At 53.5% G+C, this 17,076-nt stretch overlaps 5 protein-coding genes across 5 annotated transcripts; 3 read left to right on the top strand and 2 right to left on the bottom strand.

Annotated features, from left to right (window-relative positions):
* Nucleotides 1–155: 155 nt before the first annotated feature.
* On the top strand, nucleotides 156–3,011 carry PG998_007250 (uncharacterized protein; the record flags this gene model as incomplete). Its single annotated transcript, XM_066874066.1, has 3 exons — nucleotides 156–302; nucleotides 357–1,248; nucleotides 1,303–3,011. 3 exons carry the CDS (start codon nucleotides 156–158, stop codon nucleotides 3,009–3,011), a joined length of 2,748 nt encoding a protein of 915 aa, XP_066730011.1.
* Nucleotides 3,012–4,396: 1,385 nt separating this feature from the next.
* Nucleotides 4,397–6,112, top strand: PG998_007249 (uncharacterized protein; the record flags this gene model as incomplete). The annotated part of the gene is made up of 3 exons (XM_066874065.1): nucleotides 4,397–4,538; nucleotides 4,603–5,045; nucleotides 5,096–6,112. 3 exons carry the CDS (start codon nucleotides 4,397–4,399, stop codon nucleotides 6,110–6,112), a joined length of 1,602 nt encoding a protein of 533 aa, XP_066730010.1.
* Nucleotides 6,113–8,435: 2,323 nt separating this feature from the next.
* Nucleotides 8,436–9,973, bottom strand: PG998_007248 (Kynureninase 2; the record flags this gene model as incomplete). Its single annotated transcript, XM_066874064.1, has 3 exons — nucleotides 8,436–9,362; nucleotides 9,420–9,781; nucleotides 9,844–9,973. 3 exons carry the CDS (start codon nucleotides 9,971–9,973, stop codon nucleotides 8,436–8,438), a joined length of 1,419 nt encoding a protein of 472 aa, XP_066730009.1.
* Nucleotides 9,974–10,314: 341 nt separating this feature from the next.
* Nucleotides 10,315–11,367, bottom strand: PG998_007247 (uncharacterized protein; the record flags this gene model as incomplete). The annotated part of the gene is made up of 1 exon (XM_066874063.1): nucleotides 10,315–11,367. One exon carries the CDS (start codon nucleotides 11,365–11,367, stop codon nucleotides 10,315–10,317), a length of 1,053 nt encoding a protein of 350 aa, XP_066730008.1.
* A 4,290-nt stretch (nucleotides 11,368–15,657) lies between these two features.
* On the top strand, nucleotides 15,658–15,849 carry PG998_007246 (uncharacterized protein; the record flags this gene model as incomplete). Its single annotated transcript, XM_066874062.1, has 1 exon — nucleotides 15,658–15,849. One exon carries the CDS (start codon nucleotides 15,658–15,660, stop codon nucleotides 15,847–15,849), a length of 192 nt encoding a protein of 63 aa, XP_066730007.1.
* Between the last annotated feature and the right edge of the window lie 1,227 nt (nucleotides 15,850–17,076).

Below are 17,076 nucleotides of genomic sequence, written 5' to 3'. Positions count from 1 at the left end.
GCAGGTTGCTGGCTGCAGGTAGAAGCCGCTAGGGAAAAAGTTCGAGACCAGAAACTCGCCTGGGGGTTTTGCATGTTCCTCGAATCGGGCGACAACAACCTCACTCACTACTTACAAAGCCCGTCCCGGGTCCTGACCGAAGCAGCAACCTCACGATGGATATTCACCGTTGCCGTTTTGTGCCGTACCCAACGAGCGCCATCAACGCCGTCGCTTTCTCTTGTTCGCAATTGACCGGCAGGAGAAATGCCAATCTGGTTCGCCTCGCTATTGGGCGCGCCAACGGCGACATTGAGATATGGGTAAGCTACTTCCCCAGTCGCGTAGCTTTTGCAGTGGACTGACTGCGAGAAAAGAACCCTCTAGGCGGACAATGGCACCAGGAAAGCATTCTTTACGGCGGTAAAGATCGCAGCATCGACGGCTTAGTCTGGGTGACGGAACCCGATCGATCACTCCCCGATGGACGGCGCATTCAGGGAAAGCTCAGGTTGTTCAGTATCGGTTACACAAGTACTGTCACCGAATGGGATCTGGAGAAGAGGAGGCCAAAAAAACAAGCGACTGGTACGCATGGGCACATATGGTGTCTTGGTGTTCAGCCGCTGGAAGACCCCGCGAAATCCACCAAGGCCGTGAAGGGCGGGAGCAGCGCGCCCAAAACCCAGAAGCTCGTTGCCGGCACTGTCGATGGCAGCCTTGTTCTCTACTCGATCGAAGATGGCGATTTGCGATTCGACCGCGTCCTCGTCCACTCGACTTCGAAGAAGACCAGATTTGTCAGTGTCTGCTTCCAGAAGCGTAACATCGTCGTCGTCGGCTGCTCCGATAGCTCGGTCCGCATCTACGACATCCGCTCCGGACACCTCCTGCGCCGTATGACCTTGGGCTCAGACCTTGCTGGAGGCGCGAAGGAGATCATTGCCTGGTGTGTCAAGTGTCTACCGAACGAAGACATCGTCTCAGGTGATTCAACTGGCCAAGTTTGTATCTGGGATGGCAAGACTTACAGTCAAGCTCAAAGATTACAAAGTCATAAGCAAGACGTGTTGTCGTTAGCTGTCAGCGCAGACGGTTCAACCGTGTTAAGTGGTAGCATGGATACGAGAACAGCCCTGCATAGGAAAACATCTGGTACCAGCACAAGATGGGCGACGATTTGGCACAGGAGGTACCACAGCCATGATGTGAAGACCATGACTTCTTTTGAAAGCGAACAAGACGGCATCAGCGTTATTGTCTCGGGAGGTTCGTGAACACTCTCCTTATCATCCCCTGGGCTTACAGCTAATGATTCAACAGGCCCGGACGCGAACCCAGTTGTAATCCCCCTACGCGAAGCCGGAATGGAGAATCACCGAGCGCTTTCGCACCTCCCTCAGGAACCGCCTATCATCAGTGCTCCCCGAGCTCGACTAATGGCCAGTTGGTGGGATCGCGAGGTCCACGTCTGGCGTCTACAGAAACCGCTCAAGGACATCGTCAATGAGACCGGTGTCGATGCTGACGTCACGAAAAACCGCAAGCTACTAGCCCGTATTCTCATCAAGGGGGAAGCCAATATAACGTCTGCCTCCATCAGCCATGATGGCTCGCTGCTTGTGGTCTCGACCACCTCGGACATCAAGGCATTCCAACTTACCGCAATCACCGACGATACGACAGATGAGCTTAAGATTGCTAAGATCGACGTACCTCTTGGTGTGGCAGCGCTTGGCGCAGCACGCGTCAAGATCTCGCCAGACAACCAGTGGGTATGTGTTGTACAAGAGTGCAACCGGGTATCCCTGTTGCGCATCACCAAGGGGGCCGAATCCGATGGCATGCCCGTCATCGCGCACAAAGCAGTCAAGCTATACCGATTGAAACGAGACATACCCAAGCACGTCGCTTTTGGCGGGTTGGGAGAGTACGAGAGAAGCGTGACACAAATCGCCTTCTCGCCTGATACCAAGATGTTGGCTGTTGCCGATGTGGCTGGCTACGTCGATACCTGGGTTGTTCGCGACCCTGCAATCGCACTGCAGAATGGGGTCAACAGCGATGCGGAAGAGGATGGCTCATCAAGCGAAAGCGATTCAGACGACAGTGAAGACGAAGTTGCTGGTGCCGATCCTGCTCCCCTGACCTGGGCAAGGAATCCCAACGCCGCATTACTCCCCAAGCTTCGCAATGCCCCCACCCTCCTATCATTCTCGGACCACATCCCAAGCGGTAAGCCGGCAACCGCTGATGAGCAGGATGATTATGTTTTGTTCGCTGCTACAGCTAAACCTCAAATTCTCTTCTTGCATCCGACAATTGGAGGTATCACACCTTGGTCACGACGCAATCCGACTAACAGACTGCCTGTCGAATTTCGTAACATTCGCGATCTAGTCAAGGGTGCTATTTGGTCAGGAGACCGCATATGGATGTATGGAAATACATTTGTTGCCATGCTGGACCTTTCCCAAGATGTTGCTGACGACACCCCTGATGAATCATCGGCTCTCGTCTCACAAGACAACCAGCTGGATCAATCCAAGAAGAGGAAGCGCGGGACAGACACCGGTGCCGGTAACAAGATGAAGAGGGGAGCTGCTGGTCCAACCAAGGTGGAACATTTCACGAATGGCAAAAGCGAGGCACTTAGCCTTGAGCGGAGAGTGGCTGATCCTATGGACACGGATGAGCAGAGCGGACCTGGCGACGACAGCGACGAAGATGATTCTGATTCTGAGCCTCGCGGCGAATTGGCCCTGAGGCGAAAGGTGGAGCGTCAACTACAAAAGGCGCGACAGAGTGGACAGGGCATAGGGTTCTGGCATACTCTAAAATACCGTCCCATCATGGGCATCGTCCCCCTCGCTAGCACAGAGGACGAGCAAGAAGCCGAAACCAACGGACTTGCGATTGCGTCGACAGTTAATGGCCAGGCGAGGCAAACATTAGAAGTAGCGCTCGTGGAGCGGCCGTTATGGGAGGTCGATACGCCTGATCGATACCTCGGAGAGGGCGACTATAATTAAGGCTGGCGTGGAGGGTCAGAGTTTTGCAGAACTGCCATGTAAATATATACCAAAGAATTTTCAGACGGCCATATTTCGACCCCTTAGCTTATTTGAGCTGTTGCCAGAATTGTTAGCCTCTCCAAACCCCTCGATTCCTGGGCCTGGTTCGTATACCACGCGTGACACTGTGAACCCTAAACTGTCGCAGCCCGCCAGTGTCGAATTCAATGCAATTTTCCTCCTACTTACCCCTATTTGCGGAATATAACACGAGGCAAGTCGACGTGCCCATTCAGACATCGATTTTACCATCACGGCCCGTCGCTGCGTCACCTCGAGGTATGGTCTTACGAGCCGATGCACCCGACGCGCTGCGACCGAACCAAAGCAGCGCTCAATGCATCACAGATTCAGCGCATTGCTGCAACTGCGCCGGGGCTGGAACACGTGGCGTTAAACGTACATCGAAGTGGTCATAACGGTGTGTGGCCCTTGGAGGTCTTTGAGGCGGTCGCGGCGATGCCTCGGCTGGTCTCGGCCGATGTCTGGCTTGACGTCTACATCGGATATCTTCCACCTTATGAGGGAGAAGAAAATAGGCCTCGAGCTGGAGCGCGTCACCTTCTGGGTGGGCGACTGGACCCGGCCCTGGGATGGGCCGATTTACGAGCCGAGTTGGCTTGAGGGCAAAAAGACATGTCCCCGAACCGATTCCCAATTACTTACGGTCTACGTCCGGATGCTTGGATGTCCCAAGGGGCATCCTCCTTCTCCTGTTGAGCCTTCTGAGGCTTTGTCGCAGTCCTCGTATTTCCCACTATGGGCACGTCCACCAAGTGCACCCCCGTCGTCCCCGCCGTAGGAACAATAGCATCCGCCACGGGTTGAGCCGATACATAGGCCGGCATTCGTTTGCCGGGCTGGCGCTGCGTATCGCTGCGGGCCTTTGTAATTGAAGGGGCTGTATTGGCTCGTGTTCTGAGATTCCGGGCCAGATAGAGATAGATGCATGCCTAGATGCGTTTTAGCGCCGGGAGTTTAGTCCCTCTAGTTTTCTTTTGTTGTTGTTTTTAGTTCTTGGTTTTTTTTTACTGGGCCCTATCCGGCCTTCACGAGCTTCTGGTTACAAGGAGAGAATCCACCTGCTTGAAGGGGTGTTGTTGTTGTCGTGACGCCAAGGCCCCCCGGCCGCATCGGATACGAGGAATCACAACCCACCCGCCAGGCATTGCTTCGTTCAAACAGCCCCGGAGATTGCCGGCCAATGCCAAAGCAATATAAGACCCAGGGGACCGCCGTAAAGATGTTGCGATTGTGAGCTTCTCGAGTGCACCTCTACACTTGCGCACCAGGATCGCAATCTATCACTTGTTTTATTGGACGTTGGACAGAGAAGCTGCAACATGAGGTCGAGTACGATAACATCATATGCCACCACTGGGGCTCAGCTCGCCAGTGCCGGCTTCGTATGGCCATCAAAGTACGACTATGTGGAAGATCTGTACAGTCTGCAAGCTGGTGTCATCAGGCATGGCTTCATAGACAGTGAGTAGCAATGCCTGGATCTCAGTACAACCCCAACTCATGTTTGCTAACAATCTATGCACAGATGTGAACCCTTGCTCATTCAGCGAAAACACCAAAGGCCGACAGGATGCAGCGGCCTGGGTACGCACAGCTTACCACGATGCCGCGACGCACGACGCAGCAGCCGGAACTGGCGGTCTCGACGCCTCGATCTTGTTCGAGACGGATCGGCCTGAGAATCCGGGCACGGCCTTCAACGACACGTTTGGCTTCTTCGCGGCGCACTACAACGGCGGCGTGTCGTTTGCGGATCTGATTGCCCTGGGTCTCGTCACCGCCACGGCCAGTTGCAAGGGGCCCAAGGTGCCCCTTCGCCTAGGCCGCATCGATGCCACCGAAGCCGGCGTCTTGGGCGTGCCGGAGCCTCAACAAGACCTCGACACGCACAAGGCCATCTTCGCCAAGGCCGGCTTCAACACCGAGGACATGATCGCCATGGTGGCATGCGGCCACACTCTTGGCGGCGTTCACCACGAGGACTTCCCGATATGAACGAAAACGCGAACAAAGGGGAGACATCGCGCTTCGAGGGCAACGACAACGATCACGCCTACCTGTTCGACAACGCCATCGCCACGCAGTATCTGGATGGATCAAGCCAGAACCCGCTGGTTGTCGGCCACAACGATACGACCAACTCGGACAAGCGCATCTTCGGCGCTGACGGCAACAAGACCATGGACGCCATGAAGGACCCCGCCCAGTTCCAGGCCAAGTGCGCCGACATCTTCGCCAGAATGATCGACAGCGTCCCCGCCGGAGTCAAACTGACGGAGCCCCTCGAGTCCTTCGACATGAAGCCGTACATCAACAAGCTCGCGCTCAACAGCAACGGCACCCTGGACTTTGAGGGCCGCATCCGCGTACGCGTGACCGAGGGCACGAACCGGAACGGTGAGGACCTCGCCGTGCGCCTCGCGTACACGAGCCGCGACGGCTCCAACAACGGTACCATCGAGACGACGCCCGAGCGCCTCAAGGGCGGTCAGTCGCAGGGCCTCTTCAACGAACTCTTCCAGTGGTTCAGCTTCGCGACCAAGCTCGACGCCAGCGCCGGCATCCGCGGCTTCACCATCGAGCTTTCCGTGCCCTCCACGGGCGCCCCGGCCACCGTCTTCGACAACGAGGGGACCGGCCTGTACCCGGTGCAGGACACGGTCCTGTACCAGACGGCGCAGTCGTGCATGGATACTAACACCGCCTCGGCCAGCGACCCCTTCCCCTTCACCGTGACGGCGGCTGTGCGCAAGGACCAGGCCGCTGCGGGCGCCGCGGTCGCCATGGAGCTCGCCCTCCGCACCCCGCGCCAGGGCATCGTCATCGACAAGCTGGAGAAGAAGACCTTCCCGCTCGCGAAGTCGGACAAGAAGATTCCCAGCGATGAGTATGTGCTGTACGAGATGCAGATGCCGCTCCCCTCCTCGAGTTGGAGCACCACGTTCGAGATCGTCCTGGGAGAGGGCGAGAGCGCCAAGAGGGTCACGCAGCTGTACTCGAACAGTCTTGCTGGTGTTGCTTGCACGCCTTTATAGATATTCACACAACAAACGCCATAATAGTGGGATAGCCATTTAATGACAAATATTGAACGACTGCAAGAAAGGAGTTGCGATTACTGTAGAACCCTCGAGATGCATTTGCTTCGCATCAAGCGATCGTAGTGACTTGTATTAGAGCACTTTGGGCGTGCAAATTGCCGGATTGATCAAATCTATAATAGCGAGTTAGTTAAGGATAACGACACGGAGAAAAGAGCGCTTAACTTGCTGGGCTTCGGTGGTGATCAAATTGAAACTAGGTTCCCTGTACGATTGCTTCGACAAAACAATAGACCAGCTGCTTTTTAAACAAAGCCACCGTGAATATATGCTTTTTAACGAGCTGATTCTTTCACATACGACCACATCCTGCTGAATACTAGGGATCCCGTCCGCTCTCCCATATATAAGCAGCAGAGAGCCGAATTAGTACTAGGGTCGGTGACGACCTGGGAATCCTCGGTGTTGTATGTTTTTGCCTTTTTGCTGCACATTCCGTTGCCTTCTCTCTCTTCTGTGACCTTTCCTCCCTTCCTTTACTTTTCGTTGTCGATTTAGTCCATCATGGGTGGTCGTACACAAGTGTCTAAAGTCTGACCTAAGAGGTTTTTGTCACACCACAGCCACTATATATCTACTACACACACAAGCATACAAAACCGCGTAAGTGCTCCTCCCCGGGCGCTGGAGTTCTACTTCCCTGCGTAACTGTCTCGCCTGTATTGAGTACCCAGAAGCCGGCCATATCCTCGTGGCTCGTCTTGGGGTCCCGGCTGAGGTAGGCCGTATAGCCTCGACGAGCAGCACTGAGAGACTAGAGTTGTGGCAATCATAGATTGAACCGGCCGAGACGACGTAGCACGGATTGTGAGTCTTAAGATTATTAGATCGAGTTCGGATCATATCACCTATTATAACTGTCTACACGCAAGCCCGAAAGATAAGGCCACCCTATGAACGATATTTAATAGTAGAAGTAGATATTGTCGCCAACGCTGCCATAAACGCTGCATATGTTGCAATTTCATCATCTCTTGTGCTGCCCTCGCCGCCGTTTGGAATTGTCCTCGTCATTTCCTTGTCGATGTACCCGAAGGCGGAATGCCGGTTCAATCCGCTTCGCCTCGACTAAGTTGCTTTTGACATGCGTTTCTTTCAGATGAAACCCTGTTGTGGGCATCAAGGATATTGTCCATTTTTAGAAATATTTCGGAAGCGTCACAAATGGTACCCCAAGGTTCCAGCAGCATTGGTGTTGGCGGCAACGAAGGATAGGCTGCCTGGATGATATGAAGCATACCCTTCAAGGAAGCTCGGTGAATCCAACAGTCTCAATGGAATGAATTCTACCGTCTATCGCGCTGGATGCACTGACTGTCCCTCGCCATCCGCGCGGCGAGATCAGCATGGCCACACAAGAAAGCTTTTATAGCAAGTGCCATGGCAGGGGTTGGATTCCGACCCAAATCGCTTCCGGCGCGTTCAAGCATCTCAGCAGTGTCAAAAGCACCAATTCTTATGGACCACAGAGGGGTTTTGGGGACGACCGGAGGATTCGTATCCCAGCAGCCGGCGCTGAGGTATTCTGGCCAGGCTCGGAGGGAGGCCGAGACGAGTTTCCTCAATACTTGGCTTTTATCATGTAGAATAGCTCGGATGATAGCGCCCCCACGGCGGTAGGCATAGACTACATGTTCTTTGAGGCAACGGCCACAGGCTAGTTGAATTTCCTCAGAGGATGCTTTTGCCAGAAGGGCGTCGGCATTGTATAGTTCTGGCTCCAACGTGTTGAACAAAGTTCTGGAATTAGCAGCCAGCTGTATTTCCCAAGGCACCAAAGGGTGTCATTGGAGAGAAGCGCCAGCTGAGTACGCTGTACGCACTGGTTTGATGCCACGCTTAGGAAATGTAGCACGGCGCCCAATAGTTCCGTGTCAACCTGAGAAGCCAGTACTACCAAAGAGAGGGTTGGTAAATGTAGGAGAAAAGCTTGTATCTCAATACGTGATTACGAAAATCTCATCATTAAAATGAAGATACGTGAAGGTTGCGGCATAAGGTTTTGGCAAAATCAGGTGGTATCTAGATTCTACTCGAGCTCGTTACTCCGAGTTGATAGTTAGGCGGGTTGATGAAAGTCGGAAGTCAAGAATTGTCTGGTCGATAGGAAGAAGACGAATGGGACAAAACCTGGGGATCATGGGCAGATCGAGAACCGTTGTGGCTGATCCATGCACATGTTCTCCTGCCCAGGTCGACAGACTCGCAAATATATCGAAGTTTCATAGTGAAATAGTCTTTTATATATCTATCGGTTTCAGGTGTGCTTGCTCCTTTCAGCCAGCAACAGTGCTGATTCAAACGCTTCCACGAAAGTTACACAGTCGCTGAATGTGTTGTACAATGGAGCAGGAGCAACGCGGATCACGTCCGGCTTTCGCTCATCCACGATGACTCCTGCTCGTTCAAGCTCCTTCATAGTGACTGTGAGCAAGCCATCTGCAAGGAAAAGACTCAGCTGGGCACCTCGTTGCTCCGGCTCCGGGGGTGTGATGATGCGAAACAGCTTTCTGGCGTCTTGCGACATGGATTCGAGGCAATGCTGCAAGAAAGCCGTAAGCTTCTTGGACTTTTCTCTCAAGGCAGGCATACCTCCCGCAAGCTCAAAGACCTCCAAAGAGGCAGTCAAGCTGGTGATGTCGAGGACGCTGGGATTACTAAGCTGAAAGCCAGCGGCCCCCTTCACTGGGTGGAATTTGGTTTCCATGGCGAACCGTGTGCCCTTGTCGTTACCCCACCAGCCGGACAGCCGCTTCCCGTAACCGCGCTCTGGCGTGTCGTCCGTGATGGTTGTGGTCACGAGACTGTTCCGGGAGTTGATGAACATTCCTCCTATGCACCCAGGCCCACTGTTGAGGTATTTGTAGGTGCACCAAGCCGCCGCATCTACGCCCCAATCGTGAAGCGACAGTGGCACGTTGCCGACCGCATGGGCAAGATCCCATATGATAAATATACCACGCTCGCGGGCGAAGGCAGTGATGGTTGGGATATCGAGGAGCTGGCCGGTATAGTATTGAACACCAGGTAGAAGTATCAAAGCTGTGTCCGAGGCATGTTCTGCTATCAAGGAGGTGATGTCTTCTGTCGTCAAGACATTATCCTCGGAAGACGGAGACTGGACAGTAATCATGGACTTCTCTGGTGATAGGCCATGGTGTTGGATCTGACTAAGCACGGCAAACTGTAATCGTCGATGTCAGTTTTGAACAGGGGGCAGGGCTATTATCGAAGCGCGTACATGATCGCTCGGAAACGCCTTACGCTCAAGGATGATCTTGTGCTTGCCGTTGGGATCTGGGTTATAGAAGGCTGTCATCAAAAGATGAAGGTTGGCAGTCAGCGTCTGCATAACGGCGACTTCCGACTCATCGGCCCCAACGATCGGAGCTATCATCTGGGCAGCTTTTGTGTCCACATGTAGCCAGGTAGGCAATGGCGAGTCGTCAAGGGGCTTGAAGTGGCCCTGGACACCCTGTGTCCCCCATGTGTCCAGGTACTGCTTGATGCGGGTGGATGTCCTCTTGGGCTGAAGTCCAAGCGAGTTGCCGCAAAGATAGGTGCACGGCACCCGGTCTTCTTGCGGGGCTCCTGCTGGCGAGTCTGGAGATAGCGGTTAGCCGCACGAGGCTTGCTTGATGGACTTGGTACAGGTAGCGACCGACCTTGAGTGGCTAGGGTCCGTCGTTTGATATCAGCCTTGGTGGGTATAACGAACTCATCCCTCAAGGAATGGAGTTTGTCATCCTTGTCTAGTACCTCGGCTTGAGCCGAGAGATCGAGGGGCTGAGACATGGAGAGTGTCGTTGGTCGCGGACAGCAGTGGAGCTGCACAGAGGGCAAGATGTGACTGGGGGGAGCTGCACGGCTAATGCTGTATACAGTATGAAATCAAATAACATGAACAGCGATGTAGTCGAGATAAGAAACCACTACTGTCCGAGTGTTGGGATCGGAGATACTGACGTCGGCTAGTTGCGGATCGGTTTCAAGACGAGATGAAGCGAATTCCAGAGTTCCAACTCCGCCACCCCGCCCCAAACCTAATGAAGCAGGTGGGGGCGTAGGGCTCTTTTTTCTCTTTTTCTCTATGTCTCTATGATATGTATGTATTCAGCAGCTGGGTTAAGAGAGAATTAGACATTCAATATCGAGCTCAAGCTTCGTCGTTTCCGTCTTCCGTCTTCTGCTACTTGGCTCTGCTCGGGAGCCGTCTGCTTCTGCCAGTAATACCAGAGTGCAGATGTGATCAAAGTCATCGGTATGGCCCAGACCCAGTAGATCCAGAAGTTGTTGGACATGGTCCAGCCCGTGTCCGTGTCAAACTTGAAGAATGACATGCTGAAGACGCTGGAAATGAAGGTAGGCGGGAGGAAGATGAGAGTGAGCGTCGCAATCGTCTTCATCGCCGCGCTGTCTTCTTTCGCAGCCTTGCCGATCGCCACCGAGACCCCCGAGTCGTACTGAGTCACCATGTGGAATGCAAGCTGAATCTCGTTCTGCAGCCTTTTCTCATTGGCCATCGATCGCCAGCGCAGGCCTTTGAGCAGCTGCCGCGAGAAACAGAGCTGCCGGTGCACCGTCTGCCAGCTATCGTCGCCCTCCAGCCGCTCCTTGATGGCCTCATGCTGCAATAGCATGCCATCCATAGTCTCGATGGACACGTCGAGGGTTTCCGTCACGTGAACGGCATGGCGCGAAATGTCGTGCAGCCACCGGTATGAAGGCTCCGGCTTCTCCTTATTAGGCACATGCTCCTTTTCTACCGCCCTCACATGATTACGAATTCCCATGACCGCTGCGTCTTCATGGCGGGTGATTTCGCCCATCAATGAGGTATAAGGCCAGAAAGGATCCTGCCTGTGCTTCATGTCCAAAGTGGAAAATGACGCGGCCATGCTCGGGACCATGGTTTGAGGAGCGTCGAATAGAAGGACTGCTAGCTGGTTCGACGACGCTACCCAGTGGGTGAAGATATTAACTTTCATCCATTCGTACTGTGCCTCCCCATCTACCAGCTTCATTTCAAAGTACGCCCATGTATCTGCGCAATCGTCAGAATCTGCGCGTGGCCCCATCACGATGCTGGGCTTACCGATACTCAATTGGCCATCGGCATCTCGTTTCGTGTCGCAGCCAAAATACCCGTTGGAGTTCTTGCAATGGTCTGCCCACCACAGGTCAGGCATGCCAAAAGCCTGCTGGAATGTACGGCGACAGCGCTCACAGCTCCGCATTCTGCTGGCGCTCGCAAGTCTAGCTTGTATCAGCGAGAGGAGATGTAGGCATCTATTCTGAACCGAAAACTGACATGAGGCACACAGAAGAGCCCTGGCAGAACCACGGAGAGTCGCGGAGAACATCGTCATGCAACTCCTGGGATTGTACTTGGCGGGTCGAAGGCGGTTCGACACAATTGGTCGCTTCCGGCTCTGGGTGCTGTTGCGGCCATTGCAGAATCGTAATGTCCGAATGGCTCAAACAGCGTTCAGCTGACATGCTCATCGTGGGCTTGCTGTGTATATGGAGAACTTGATGTAGAGAATGCAATGGAGGTTTAAGTAGAGAAGCCGTGCTGGTCGTGTTTGTGACATAAGGCCCCTCCCGCGTCAGACCCCGGGGCGCAGCATTGGAGAAGTGTTGGGCGACAAGGCGACCTCTATCACAAGGCGCACTGAGCGGCAACCAATTAGGATTCGATGTTTGTGTGAAAAGAGCCAAACACTCAGATCATGTTCCCCATTCAGGGATGCCATTTTAGTCCAATCATCATGTTTGTCGCTCCTGCGCCTCCATCACACCGGATCCGCCCGCGTCTTTTCACAGACCTTAGGTGCAATCCGGCGAAGAACAGGATAACAGCCTGGACCTTCTAGAACACCATCAAAGACACATAAGAGGTCGCATAGCCCGAGGCAAGCAAACACCGACAGAAAGTGTTATGAGCTACGCCTCAACTCCCACGTCGATCTGCCTAAAATTACACACTTTCCATCGCCGGCTCTCAGCCTTGACCTAAGAGTACCCACGATCTTAGCTGCTCTCGATTCCATGGGATCCATCTCGAAATGCGCCGTCATGCAGACAATAGGATAAGTGGTTGATAGGGGAATATCTCCCTAGTGGCTGGATGTAGACTAGTGATTGGTTAATAAGTTAACGACAAAATAGTATACAGAATTATATACGCCAAGTGCAATTTCAACCCCCTCTATAGTGAAGCACTCCGGAGATTCACTCTTCGAGGGTGGAATTGCTATTGAGGAATGGGGTTTACTCGGAAACAATGACAGCATGCTGGCTGCATCGTGGATGGATAGCTAAAGCGTTACGCAGCTCTCGTACAAGCGCTGGCTTATACCCAGCCCAAGATCGATGCGATACTACCTGTATATGAAACTCTTGTGTGCCATGAAGTATACCAAAACTAATCCTCTTCCTTAGAGAAGCGTTGCAAACATTTTCAACCGAACAATCAAGTCTTACTGTATCCTTTTAGTGCTTGCGAGATACACCCAAGACTCCATCATCAAGGATCTGCTCGAAACTGCTCAAGGCGTCTGTGGTTTCTACCCCACAAAGGCTGATGTCGTCGTGGCCAGACTCAATTGTGGTAGCGCAGGCAGGTTTCTACCAGCAGCCCTAGCCAACCACGAGTCAGTCGCCAGGATGGACGGTTTGCACGCTCGGCGAGTCTCCACGGACACGGAGAAGCGCTGCTGCCGCTTTATTCAACTGGGGTGCTCGAGGGCCATAAGCTGCATGCGCTTGCTTATGGCAATCACCCAAGTACCGTCATAGTAGTTGCTGAAGACGGATGCCTGCGCACTCTTCGCTCCCCTTCCCTGCTGTCTATCCAGGCCACGATATCGATGATAATAACCCTGGCTGAGTTAAGCCCAAAGTGTAGCTGTGGCGTCAAGTCTCTTGCGGGTGGTCAAGTCCGATATCACCGGCGTAACAGACACAGCGCGGACCGTTGAGTGACAGATATAGCAAGCCCCGACTTAACACGACTTCGACACGCTCACGGCCTCCGTACTCAAATGGGCTCTTCGGGCTGGAAAGCATGCAATACACGCTTTTGAAGCCGAGTCTCAGTGCATGGAGCGTTGTCTGCCTCTTGAGCAAAGTCTCGTGAAGCTTGTGCTGGCAGGCGAGGAAGTCGCGGGCACAGGCGCAACGACTGAGCCATTGATGCCGTCCTTTCCGAAGAGGAAGTTAATTCAGTGAAAGGGTGTGGTGCGGATGATGAAGATGGTAATACTGCACCGGAGTATCTGTTCTAGTTCTGTATCACTTCTAGGTTGATGTTCCTCGATAGATCGCATCCTCGGCCTATCCTTCGTGAACCAAAATACGAGGACGGTTGACAAATAAGCATCGTCTGAATTCGACAGGTCTGTTCCTGTGATGCCACTTTCGGCATTGTGTCTGATATTCCTCTCATGTATGTATTCAATCATCTGAATTATCCAACCTTATACTTAAATTCCATTCGGAGGTTGGTTTTACCAGGACCATTGCCACGCGGCAGCGAGTTTCAACGCGTCCGCTCGGGGGTTTGGGTTACGGAAATTGGCTTGGCGACATGTCCGTCGCACACGTAACGCAAGACAGAAGCAAGACTGTCAATGTCAAAACTTGCAGGGTGATGGTCGGGGCAGTGCTCGGTGCTGAGGGCAATAGAAGGCGGCTGATTCCTCGTACTCCGACCCGATCGAGATACACACGATACACGAGGTACATGAGGCCCGAGTTTAAAATAGCATATATTATTTTGAATTGATCTGTTTTTTATGTTTTAATACGATGCTCCCCCTGGATAGCGGCTGCGCGGCAGCAGCAGTAGTGAGTAGGTACGAGGAGAGCCTTGGCGGACTTCGAGGATTAGTGCATAGTACAGGCCCTACTACTAGTGCCGTCTGCGCCTACAGAATACTTCCAGACGCCATATGCTCGCTCTCCCGTCCGTCTCCAACCAGGCCTGAGCCTGAGCCGCTGCGACGCTAACCATTGCAACCTGGGGGGCCTGCCGAACCCCAAAAACCAATCCTCTCTCCAACTCCTCACAACCGTATCAAAGAAGAATTTCAATTACCCCAGACCCGTCTTTCTTTCTTATTCTGGCCGCTGCACTGTGACCGAGGGGGGTCCGGTAGGAGGCCCGGTTGCCAGTTGCTTGTCCTTCAGTCCCGACTTTTGTTTTGGCTTTTGTGCTTTTACGCAATTTCGTGGTAATATTTTGCAATGCTCGTGACGTGTAGCCCGTGGTTCTTATGGGGTAACTATTACCCCCATTTTACTTGATCGCAAGGGGGAAAATAGACGCTTGGCGACCACGAGGCCACTCGATTCGACGCCAACAGACCCAATTTGCTGTACATGGCAGTCCTAACCTGGTCTCTGACCGCTGAGAGGTCTTGCGGCTGCAACCGTGGCTACACTATTACCAAATCTTAGCAAATACAATGCGCTGGCCACTCCACGATGGTTAGCAATTTGCTAATACAAGCTGGAATTCCATGGATCAATCTTTAATCGTGGGGAAGGTGGATGCTGGGGACGCTGGGGAGGGCCGGGGCATGCCAATACTGGGGGACGAGAAATCTCTTCGCCCTTAGCCATCCCCTAATGAACGCATGGAGAGGACATGGAGAGAACATGCAGAGGACATGGAGAGGCCCAGAACAGTTAGCAGGCGCCATGCCAAGTTGCTTCCCCGGATTGCGGCTTGGGGAAACCCTTTTGGCATGGTTTCTCCATCAATGGTGTTATCACGGGGCAAAGCCCAATTGCCTCAGGTATTGGTCTAGGTGCGCTGGGCAGTCTCGTTTGATTGAATTGATTGATCATCTATTGCTTCGGCCCCCATACGTGTAGATCAGCGGGCTTCCCTGCCGAGGGAAAAGGGAGCAGAGTTTGCGGGTTCATGTTCGTGACCTGGGGGCATGAGCAAGCATGAGCAGGGAGGCGGTAAAAGAACCTTATCCATAGGCTGCTCTCGATCGCCCGCCAGCGCACCCCGGAAAATTGCTGGTTACAGAACACACTCCTGGGTTGCGGGAGGGAAAAGCCGTTATAGTTGCACTACCGAGTCCCGGACATCAATAGACGACCCCTGATTAAATTAGGAAGGGGGAAAACATTTTCGTTTTGTACGACCGGCCCCAACTGGACAAGTCATGAATAAGGGGCTGCTTTGGAAAGCCGGTTTCGCAAGCCGCTGGGAGGCAATTTACCAGAGCCTCTACCATGCATACGAGACATATATGTTGTACGTACGTATATGTATATGTGTGCGTGTGTGTGTGAGTGTGTGTGTGTGTATGGATGCATGTATGTATCTAGTATCTAGTTGGGCCGATTCCACCCAAACTCCGCCGGTGTTGACACCACCGGCGTCACTAAAACATCCGCCGAAGGACCGTGAGGAAATGCCTTGATTGAGGCGCATCAGAAACAACAAAAACCTCACGATGCTGCAAGTTTGGGAGAGCGTCGCAATCAGCAAAGTGGAGCACTGGAGCAGCCGCGAGGTACTGCGCAAGGTTAGGATGAACGCTGAGCCTCGAATAACCGGTACACATGTACTTGTCAAATCCTCGTCCAAAGCGTGCGGCGGCGGCCACGGCTACAAGCCCAGGATGCACATGCCCCTTACGAGTTAGTGTCTGGATGACTGGCAGCGGCGCTAGCACGCTAAAGGCATCTTAATGGATCGCCCTTCATGTACGACGATCAGGTACCGCGCCTCCGGGCCAATGGCAGACGTGCCCGCCATGCTCGGCCAGCCCCAGAACTGCCTTGTATTTTTATTTGGTAATGGCAGCAGAAGCTCATGATCACTAGAGTCATGGACCTTGTCGAATACCTCACTCTCCTTGCTGTAGTCTCCCTGGATGATGTCGCGAGAAGAAAAATCGCACGCCATGCGCTGGATGCTGGACGCTGGACTAGATGCTGTCCCGACAAGTGTGCGGTATATAAGAGGCTTCCTGTGCCCGTCCATTCTGTGCCGTTGCCCGTCTGCTTGGTATCACGACACGATCTAAACCTCCCTAACCTCCCAAGCACCCAATCACCTAGCCCAGGGGCGAGAGTTTCCCGTTATCTCTTAGTTGTTTCTTTTATTCCTCCTTTTTTCAGCTGGGAAGGCTTCCTTATCGCATCGGAACCGCCTTACTCTCCAAGCCCGTCATCAGCCCAAGCTTCCGGTCTTGGCTGTGCAGACCTTCATCCGTCGCTCTAGAGCTGATAGCATCACTTCGACACGACAACTACCGCCTCCCTTCCCTCCTATCCCTCCGTTGTAGCAGGCACCCGCTGCAAATTTAGTTCTTCCAGCTTACTCGTGTCCTCTCCATCCTCCCTTTTCCCGTGAACCAGGTGTGAAATCCTCGTGTTCCCGCGGTGGATAGTGCCCTTGTTATCGAACTTTCGATCTCGCCCTCCAAACCTTCCAACTGAACCAACCAGGGTACATCATCTGCCCCTCCAAAAGCAACATCGTCATAACCAACCCAAAAAAAACCACCTCTCTCGCGTCCAACGCAACTCTCCCCCACAAAACCGCCGACGCTCTCTCGCGCGATTGCTCGGTTGCCACCTTGCTTTGTTCTTCCTCCATCCGCAAACATTCCAGCGGATTTCAGTGACCGCTAGTCCGGGGTCACAGCAGCCAGCGAGCTAGGTACGTTGTTCTTTGATTCGAGATCCTGTCTTGCCTTATCTCTCGTACCCGTCCCCCAGCCACGATCACACGAGTCGAGCGGTGAGGGCGCGGCGCTACTCCCAGATGAACGGGTCGCCGAGATAGCATTCAGGGTACCACCCGAGCGGCTTATCTGGTGCCAGTGCTTTTGCATGCCCCGTCAGCCCAGTCTGGCCCTGCCCAG

Source organism: Apiospora kogelbergensis (assembly GCF_038363985.1).
Source record: "Apiospora kogelbergensis strain CBS 113332 chromosome Unknown utg000005l_segment0_segment0, whole genome shotgun sequence".
NCBI classification, from domain to species: Eukaryota; Fungi; Ascomycota; class Sordariomycetes; order Amphisphaeriales; family Apiosporaceae; genus Apiospora; species Apiospora kogelbergensis.
The sequence above is the reverse complement of the archived record's forward strand: the minus strand, read 5'-3'. Positions and strand labels throughout refer to the sequence as shown.